This window comes from Atta cephalotes (assembly GCF_000143395.1).
Source record: "Atta cephalotes unplaced genomic scaffold scaffold00058, whole genome shotgun sequence".
Taxonomy (NCBI): Eukaryota; Metazoa; Arthropoda; class Insecta; order Hymenoptera; family Formicidae; genus Atta; species Atta cephalotes.
Genome location: NW_012130122.1, coordinates 1,031,599 through 1,042,295, shown reverse-complemented (window position 1 = coordinate 1,042,295; position 10,697 = coordinate 1,031,599). Strand labels below are relative to the sequence as shown.

General features: G+C 32.8%; 1 protein-coding gene across 1 annotated transcript; it reads right to left on the bottom strand.

Annotated features, from left to right (window-relative positions):
* Positions 1-2,834: 2,834 nt before the first annotated feature.
* LOC105623480 lies at positions 2,835-9,890 on the bottom strand. Its single transcript, XM_012204874.1, has 8 exons — positions 9,024-9,890; positions 7,990-8,280; positions 6,457-7,277; positions 5,644-5,811; positions 5,128-5,368; positions 4,645-4,771; positions 4,381-4,562; positions 2,835-3,080 (listed from the first exon to the last, which is right to left on the bottom strand). Exons 1-8 carry the CDS (start codon positions 9,888-9,890, stop codon positions 2,835-2,837), a joined length of 2,943 nt encoding a protein of 980 aa, XP_012060264.1.
* Between the last annotated feature and the right edge of the window lie 807 nt (positions 9,891-10,697).

Here is a 10,697-nt window from a genome sequence, read left to right as displayed (position 1 = left end):
TATACTAACTAACTAACGTAAAGTAAGTATAATAATATAATATAATATATTATATATTATATATATACTCTCTCTCTCTCTCTCTCTCTCTCTCTCTCTCTCTCTCTCTCTCTCTCTATATATATATATATATATATATATATATATATATAAAATCCCACTCAAACAGAACAACAAGTCATTATGATGTCAAAATGATTCCAAAATGATCATTAAAAATTATTTTTTAATCATTTCCGATTCAATGTAATGTCATTTTGACGTTAACCGTTGACTTGTTGTTTTGCTTTTGGATATATAATATAGTATATGATTGTTACAGGATAGTGAAAAATTTCTAATTGATATGCTTGTCAGAACCATTATGCAACAGCAAATTAAATTACAAATTAGTTAGTTTGTACTAATTTGCAATATCTATGATTCCCCGTATTAAGCGATTATACATGCGCGATGGAAATACAAGGAAAAAAAATCATGATGGATCAAGATGAGAAATTGAGCAATCCTTGTCTTTGTAAATTTAATAATTCATTACTTGAAAATGACTAGAATAATATTCATGTTAATCAATATTAAGCGAATTACTAAACAGTTTGATGAAAATAAAGGATGGAACATAAACCAAATATAAGGGGAGAATGGCACAAACATAAATGAAATTCTAAGAAAGCTTAAATGATTGGCATAAAAGATAAGCTGTTTCTTCTTAAAATGCTTTCTTTTGTATCGATTTTTGTTTTCTGAGAGTTTTGTCTATGCTTCTGTCATTTTTCTTTTATATTTGGTTTACACTCCGATTTTTATTTTCACCAGGATAGTGATGGATTGACTATTAGGTGGTGAAACTATTGGATTAAATTATTATTCTCTTGTAGAATAAAAAAAGTACGATATAATTAAGCGAAAAATTAATATTTCAAAAATGCAATCTTTTTTTAAAAAATAAAACACATTTTTGATACATTTAATTTTTATAATATATGAAATATTTTTTGCAAGAATAGATAAATATTCTGTTTTTATTTTTATATCTAGGTCTTCGATTTCTGTCGCTCAGGTCAAAACGTTCGAATTGTCACTGCTATAAATCAATGAACAAGGACTTTAATATGCATTAAGATATGTCGCATGAAGCATTCAGATTACAAAGGATTACAACATCGTTCGCGATGCGGGAGAGACGGAAATACCAGGCGCCACACACTAGTTGTGTGTATAAAAATATATTTACGATTTACATATATGTTAATGTAGCACACTTTTATCGATGAGTGTTGAACAAAATTCGAGTATCCATGCACGCACACATACACACTCCTGCAACACACCGTACTGTTTTACTGGTATGAAGTCACCACGCACAACATGATGATTTTTATGGTACCTAGCTTTTCGATTCGTGGAAATACACAATCAAGAAGTACATCTATCTATACACGCGGCGGCAAGAAGATTGGCGCCGAGATTAATCTCATAATAATATTTACGATCGTTCCACGTAACGATTTTGCATCTGGCTGATCTAGCACCTCGCTCTTTCCAGATCGTTCCAAGTAAAAATGTTAAATAACGCGATACAATAGAGAAAATTTTTCAAATGAAAGACTTTTTTCTCGTTGTTGTTGATGTTACAAACGAGTAGCTAAAAAAACTTTGGAAAAACTCTATTCGTGGAACAAGTAAGGTTTAATGTAAACTTCACACTGTACGTAGACGTTTGATGTATTAAAAATATGTACATATTTCACGATGTTTGTATTAAAAATTAATATTTAAATGTTATTAATTTACATAAAATAGTATCAGTAAATGATATGTACATATATGTTAATCAAAGAAAGACGCTGTAAATATTATAATAGAACAATCCGGTTTGCTAACGTCGCGATTTAGTAACATTTTGAGCAACTGAATTGAGTAACAGATTTGTACACTTAAACTGTAAATCATGAGAGAATGCAAGTAAGTATTATCACATGAGTAAAAACAGAAAAAGAGAAGGAAATAAAGTGTCATGATGAATCAAATAAGCGAAATTGATCGATATTTATCGTGAGTAATGTTAAGTTCTAGAAAGTATTTGGTCTGAGGTACATTAAAATATTCGCTTCTGTTAGCTATTTAAACATTACTGAGTGCAATAATTACTCATTACTACAATTATATAATTTAATTGTATTAGTATTTACTATCTTACTCTGTACAAATTTAATTTAAAGACATAGCAATATATGACATAGATATCTTAAGGCACATTTTCATATTTAACGTAAAATGTACCTGATTTTATATTTAATTTTATAGTCTCTTTTTATATTAAAATTATATTATACATATCACTAGATTGCAATTAGAATAGTAAATGTCATTCTGAAAATAAAATAAAAAAATTAAATGAAAAACATTAATTTTAAATATAAATATATATTTAACACATATATATATATATATATATATATATCTTATTTCTTCCGTTTAAAAAACATTAATAATTAGTTTAAAAAAAAGATTATCCATGTTTGACGCTAAATAGACATTACAAATACGAAGATTCTAGTAAATTACGTTTTCTCCTTAACGACTCGCTCAACTCGGGATTACAATTTCCCTAATAATTTCATGCGATTAATAATATTGTATGTATTGTTGATCCTCCTTGCTGGCTTGAGTCATAGTCTTGAAGGTTTGCTCGTGATGAACGTCGCGAGTCCTATTGCAATCAGTTCACAAAATGGAGTGGAAACCATCAAGGAGTGTTCCTAAATACTTCCGCAGAAATCAGTCTTATATAAAACCCATCATCGGATTTATTTCAATGTCTTTTATCATTATCACGCTTTTTTGTAAAATATCCTCTTGATGGCTTCTTTTCTTTCTGTCAATACGAGCGCCAACGGCGTCTTTCCTTGCCGATTCTGTATGTTCGTCTGGCCTCCAGCTTGTATTAAAAGTCGACAGACATCTTTCTGCTTTTCCAAGTCTACATTACTCGAAACCGCCGCGGCCATGTGCAACGGTGTGTTATACATGTAGTTGATCTCGTTCACAACATTCGAAGTAGCCTTGCGCAGCAATACCTACGAAAATGCGAAAAGTTTCAGCATAATTTGCGTAAATAGAAATCAACAATGTCATGAGTAGAATTTAATCTTGAGAGGAAGACTGCATATCAAATGAATCACCAGTGTGTTTAATAATGTGTGTTAAGGATTTATCCTAATCTACAATTTATTTTTAAAAACATTATATCTTTTGTCTACATACTTACATCTCTTTTATTTTTTATCTGTTTGTAAATAATTAGCTTGTTTGTTTGTTTGATGAAATCATTGATTTTTGCGGGACAAGAAACTGAGTGCGACATCTTGTTAGAAAAATTGTGTTTATAAGAGAGAAAGAGATAACTTTCTGTATGGAATATCATTAAATACAGGATAAAATGAAAAACAACGGCGGATGTTGCAACTCCTTTCAAAAAAGAGACAATTATCTTACGTGTTATATAATATCTAAATGTGGTTGAGAAAAACGTGTCAAAATTGATTTTATTAACGCCTAATATAACTTGTTTTGTTATTTGTAATCAAATTGATAACACTGTCGACTGCATGTCAAAGATTATCGCGCGGAATTCTGGGTGAATAAGAGTGAATGGATCAATTACTTCTTGCTTTCAACTTCTTACTTTCTATAGCCATCTCTGATTGGTGGATCTTTCTATCGATTTTATCCACTAGTCGAGACATGAAAAAAAGAGATAAGAAATGAGTGAGCAGTTCATGTTTAATCACAAAACATTCGAATTATCACGCAATATGTTTCAGAAGATGCGCATTTTTTTTCTAACTATAAGATCTTTGAGCAAATTTAGAATTAAATCTTCTTCTTTTAATAAAATTTTGATATATATCTTTATAAATTTTGAATATTTTATATAATTAAATTTATTTTATCAATATTTAATAACAATATGCCATCTTAATAGCATTTAAATTATAAATTGCTCATTAATTAAAACTCATTTGAAATTAATTGGAAAATAAATCTATTTACATGCATTAGAATTTAATTAAATTAATTAATTAATTTGGAATTAATTTGGAAAATCTCTTGGGATTTTAAAGTTGAAAAACTATTCAATGTTTCAAAACAATGTTTGCTGTTATTCTCGATATTATATCTTCTTCTTATTTTCTAAGAATCTCACAAGGTTTCTCATATCGATATTTGTAGCATTTCTTTTTAATTCCAAGAAGTGATATACGTTGCAGACCGTATAAATATCATTTTATCCAATGAACCGATTATTACACGGATAACTTCACAATTTCATGGGTAATTGACGCGCGAAGCTGGAAAATCCCTCAGGTGGATTACCTTCACGAGTGCAGGATCGCAACTCAATGAGGCTGCCATATGTAAAGCAGTATCGCCGCATTTGCTTTCTTTGATTTTGATATTTGCTCCATTTTTCAAGAGAAGATCCGTTATGCCCAAGGACTTGACGCCTCGTCCGAAAGGATCGTGCGATTCAACTGCGATGTGAAGAGCGGTTCTCCCTGAAATGCATACGTATTTTTATTCTTGTATCGGATTTCTGTCCAATTTCATGTTTCTTAATCTCATTCCTGTTTAACTAACCATCATAATTACACCTCGATAAATCGAACACGGGATTTCCTTGCACCGTTTTCAATGTTAACAGTTCCGCCAAGACCTCCCCGTGAGAATCGCCGCGTGCTACAACTGAATGTATCAGCGTGTCGCCCTGAAATAATAGAAATGACGATAAAAAAAATTGTCCGTATGAAATTATCTTTAATGTCTCTTGTTTAACCATGATTATATGCTTGTACTTGTTTCAAAGCGATCATCATATGTCGTGTAAATATTCAGCGATTACATGAGTTGCAATTAGTCATTCAGAAATGTATTTATTAACGAATAATTCGCTGAAATAAGAGAGAATCTTTTCTATATAATAGGAATTATTTCGTTTAAAGATTTGTCCACGAATGTAATATATATTTAATTAAAATGCAAACGCGTGACCAATTATTATATTAGAGTGCCTTAATAAATTGTACAAAAACGACCACGTAGAAGAATCATAAGAAAACTTACGCGCATATGATATAATGTTTGGTTAATATCGATCCCTTTCTGTATCATTGCAGCAGCTAGATATCCGGTGACATACGGCATTTCCGGACAATTCATAGCGGCCAAGTACAAAGCATCCTCGTTGCGATTATTCACCATTGATAGAGCATTCGGCAAGTTGCCCAATCTTTCGACCAATGGCACCAAATAAGCTTTTTTCTTTGTTAATTCCTCTGGGTTGCCCACCAGGCACATTAGTGCTCTATTATACGCAAATATTTTAGCATAAAAGAGATAAAAAGGGAAATTTGAGAAAAGAGAAACAGTTTTTATTGCTATTTCTCCTTTTCAAAAGTTCGACATTAATTAGTTTTTATTATATTAACAATATTGCTACATCAAAATAAGATTTAGCAGCATCAGTTAATGTATTTATTTATATGCGATATAATGTACACTTTTTTTATACTCGTCTATTAAATTCAAAGCAAAACAAGTTCATTTAATATTATTAATAAAATAGAACGAGTTACTTACGTGTCACCATCCTCATCTGTGGCTGCTAGTTCCTCTATGGACTTTTTCAGCAGATTACTCATGGCTCTTTCCACTTCCTTAGGATGTAATCCTTCCTTCAGCCTCTCACTTGCTCTTACAGACGGTAAGTTTAACGAAGGCCACGGTACTATACCTCGATTCAAGTTCCTGTCGTGGCAATTGGGGTCGTTAACCACACTTCTTATCACTCATTCGTGCGAAAGCTGTATTATTTTAACACGAGGAGTGCATAGAAAAATGACAGTATTCAAAACTTTTATAACTTGATTTAAAAAGCAGTTTATTTGCGCAAATTAAAATTATATTGAGAAATTAAATTTATTTAAAAAACATGTTTTAACACGCATGGGATTGCTACATTTGATTTATACTTAGATTCGTATTTTCTAATTGCTTAAAGATACCGGAAACATAAATATGCCATTGACTTAACTTAAACGGCTGATTTATCGCAACATTTCTCGTTATCATCCGTTTCGTTGCGATATCTGCCATCAATTTTGATTACATAACTTCGTGGAAATAGAGAACATATGTTTCTTTTTTTTACATTTGCAAGCATCACGTGATTAAAACATATCTAGAATCATAAACACTGAAACTAATTTTGTCTTCGAGGAAAGAGAAGCTTTGTTTTGAAAAAGATATATCATTTTTTTTCCAATTTCACGAAAAACTTTGAATATCGATTTAGGTTCAGACTTAGTTTATACAATTTATTTCGAACTACTGTCATCTCTCTCGCTCGTTTACTTTATTTTTATATTTTCCTCACAATCATTTTAAGTTTACCTCTGTGGATTGGGTACAAACGAGGAGACCATCGTTGGTATTTGATAATCGCTGGGTACAAACGTGGATGGTGGCTGATCATATCTCTTTTCTCCACCGGCGGCATGGAAAATCGTGTACTCCTTCTGTGACGTCCTTAAGTTCGGTTCAGATGTCTTCACGGATGTCTCATCGGTCAGTCCGAGTTCGTGCAGAGTATTCGCATCGTGCTGCAACACAACTGACGTGTCGACCTGGTTGTTCTTCGCGTGCGATTCATAGAACCTTGGTTCCATGTTTGTAGCGTGACCGTTCACCGCGCGATTCACAAATGCACATCCTCCGGTGTTCCCCTTGCTCGCGTAAACCGATACGAGATCGCTATTGATGGGCAGATCCCCAACTTGGATGGGGTCCGTGTTGGGTATACCCAAACAAACCTCCAGCTTTTCGCTTCGCATGCCGCTCCCAGGACATTCGCGCGATACAGGATTCACATCACTCCCCAATGTTTGCACGGATGCACACCGGTCGTTATAGGCCGATGAGAAGCAAGAGGTATTCGAAACAACCTGCGGCTCCTTCAATGTTTTCCCTTGCTTGTCCTCTTCTATGACCTGCTCTACGAGTTGGAGCAACGCGCAGTCGATTGTATCACTGCTATTGACTATCGTTCCCGAAGACTCGTAGATACCTTTCCAACCGGAAAGTGATTCGCCAAGCTGTTCCTCAGTCTGATAATTAAGGGATGTCTGATAATTCGGGCTGGATACGTCGCTGTAAGATTGGTTGGACGAGGATGAGGAGGATAACGTTTGCGGCACACGATATGTCGATGCAACCTGCGAAGGAAGGTGTCCGATTAACTGAATCATCTGCCGAGAATTCGTTTCGTATTTGTACTTAGTCACGGAGGAGTAAGTGGCAACCGCTACATAAACTTATACTAGCTGTCAGGTAGCTATTTGAATATTTTATGAGACTCGTCAAACATGATAATAGGTGTTTTATGAGTGAAACAATGTGGTATGTTGGGTAAACTCAGTTTTAAATATTTAAACCTGTTATTACAAGTTTTGTGTGTGTGTGTGTGTGTGTGTGTGTGTATGTGTATTCTTTTATTTTTACATGTATGTGTGTTATTCAAAATATAAATTCTGACAATTCTCACAATTAATATAAAGAAAATTAATATCAAATAAGTAAATTGATATAATAGACAAAATAAGTAATATTCAACGTATAAAAAGATTTATAAAAGTGTGCAATCATAGTGTATTCATTTTAGAAAAAAATCGGAAAATCTGACCTACAGTGATAAAATAGACGAACTGCGCTGTATTTTAATTTGCGGTCGTATTTAATCTGCAATTCAGTTTAAATCTTTACGTGGATGGCGTGTGTAATATTACACATTTTTTTGAAGTGTGATAAACTGCAATCGCTCGCGTAAGACTTCAACGCCTTGTTTTACTTATTCTAGACATGCGGGTTTCGTCGAAGCGCTACTTATGCGCGCTCCTCATACATTTATGCAGATTATTGCGGACTTACCTGCGGTGAGCCGAGCGGACTGCCGATGACGTTGACGTGCATCTGCGGTGATTCCAAGTTCGTAGCGGAACCCGGTGATTGGGCGCGACTCGACGCCCGACTGTTCGACCTCGAGACGACGTAGTTGTAGCTACTCGCTGGAGAATCGGACCAGGTTTTCGCGCCTGGCGAAGGAATCGAGTGACTGCCGGCATCTGAGAGCAATGCGGCTTGAAAACCGCCATGCGACAGGATGTCCATCAAGGACTCTTCTCCCGGATCGTCGACAACTATGGAGGGAAGTGCCGCGGTCTGAAATACGATTAAATCGGTTTTTATAAAGCGGGAGAACTCTTTTGCGTCGTATTGTTAACGCTAATAGTTTTGGTCATCGACACTCATTTCAAATTTTCTTTTATCGAGGAATAATTATATAACATATAATTATATTAAAATAATTATTATATATCATAATTAAAATAATTTTGTAATATAATAATCAATATATGTATAGGCAAAATCATTTATAATTTTTAATTAATTTCCTTTATTCATCATGTGCAATGAACTGATGCACTTTCAAATAAGTATTTACTCAAAATAAAAAAGTTATGCTTAAATCAAATAAATATGTTTACATTAAGTAAATATTTCGTTAGTATTATTGAAACAAATATTTATTGAAATTTAATAAATTTTTTTTTAATGAAATAGAATTAAAAGTTTTTTTTCTCGTGCAGATGAACCGAGGAAATTAAAATAGTATGCCTAATTATTTTTCAACTGTTTGAAATATTCAGTGCATTCAAATAGTATTTTATATACAATATGATTGCCGTCAAATGTTTATTATTAATATATAAAAAGTAGATTGATATATTAAAAATATCTTTTTTTTATATACTCTCTTTAGTGCAACTTTTGTGCAAATCTATCTACAAAAATGCGCTTCAATTAAGTCGCCACATTTAATGTGCGATACAATTTAAAAAAAAAAATGTATAATTTTATAAGAACATTATCATTGGTATAAAACGTAATTTAACAAAACTTACATCATTGTTAGAATCTCCATTACGGAAAATATCTTTGTTATTCTCTTCGATCCAATTGGATTCCATCCCCAAATTCATCGCTCCGATCAACGTCTGATTTCGACTCGAATCCGATAACTGATCTAAGCAAGGATTCAGTTTCTCGCTGTAATCCTTGTTCCTTAAGATTTGCTCGGCAGTTTTGTCGTAGTCTACCGCGTAGGCGGCATCTGTGCCGTCGTTTGCACGCGTCATTTGTAGCCAGGTCATCATGGAGTAAGGATAGGATAATGCTCGAGGGGATTGAAAATTGGGCTTGACTGGTCCCCGTTGAATTAGATCGGAATCGTCAGAATCATCCTGCTCCTGCTGTCTCGCCTGTTCGGACTCCGAATCGTCGTCCAGGGAATTCCCATCGTACAAAGGATGGCATCGTTTCTTGTCGTCGCATATGTTAAGTGGCAAGTAGCCTTTATTGTCATCACTCGTAATGTTATCCTCGTTGTTGTTTATATCCTCGTTATCAGTATGACATCCTGATTTGCAGCTGTTTTGATACTCCAGGTTATCCACGTTTTCGTTGCTGATTTGGCGCGTTCTGCCGACGTTCTCATTGGCATCTTTGTTGCGCGCAAGCCGCAAATTTTCGATCTTTTCGATTATGTCTTCATATTTTAGTTTTTCGCGAAAATCCTTATCGAGATCAAAATTCTTGTCCGTGTCCGCGCTTGAGTGGCAGGACGTATCTGGGCTGATAGACATATCCTCGGATTCAGTTGATCTGGAATCTTCTTCCAAAGAGCTCACGGACGAGCAATCTGGAATTGAGACGCGTTGCAGTGTCCACTTTTCGATCCGGATCGGCGTAATTCGGCCAGAATGAGCCATGGTGTACTGCCTTGATTTTTCTTATATATATATCTTGTGTAATATAAATCGTAATAACTGCCAAAAAGAATTGATAAAAATTTTCACGCAGATGTGACCCCAAAAACGACGCAAATCTGTAAAATAAATAATAGTAAAAATAAATTTTATGAATTAAGAGTAATTTCTTTTATTTTTTGATAATTTTTATAAATATTGTTAAATATAAAAATCATGCAAAAGATTAAGGTTTTAAATAATATTATTTTAATTCAGTGTATGTTATACTTATTACAATACTTATTACAATTTTATTTTTCATCAATCTTTAAAACATATAGAATTATTATGTGCATTGTATATATAATTATAATATACTTTTAAAATTTATTTTAACAAAGTATTCCGAAATATTTACTTAAGGCTGTTTATATATAAATTTAATTTCAATTTTTATATAAAATATCATATAAATAATAATTTTATATAAAATATCATTAATTCAAGTATATTTTTTTCTTGGAAGTAATCAAATTGTAAGACTTACGTAATATAATACATAATATGTACCAAGTTACTTAAAATTAATTATAAAAATCTATTATAGCAAAAATTTTCAAAAATTTTTTTAGATAAATACTATTTTTAATAATAAATTTATTTATTACAATTGTGTTATTATTCAGTTTAAAAGATTATATTCTCATACTATGCAATAACACAAAAGAATTTCTTTCAGTATAATAATTCACGGTGTGTCAATTGTTTTAATTATTACCGAAAAATGTTTACTGATTAAGTGCGCTATTATCAGTTATGGTTGCTTTC

Coding starts and splice junctions, on each gene's coding strand:
- LOC105623480 (XM_012204874.1), bottom strand. CDS start 9,890: ATGGCTCATTCTGGCCGAATTACGCCGATCCGGATCGAAAAGTGGACA. Junction 5,369..5,643: donor ACAGATGAGGATGGTGACAC/GTAAGTAACTCG, acceptor TGCGTATAATAG/AGCACTAATGTGCCTGGTGG. Junction 4,772..5,127: donor AAACATTATATCATATGCGC/GTAAGTTTTCTT, acceptor CTATTATTTCAG/GGCGACACGCTGATACATTC.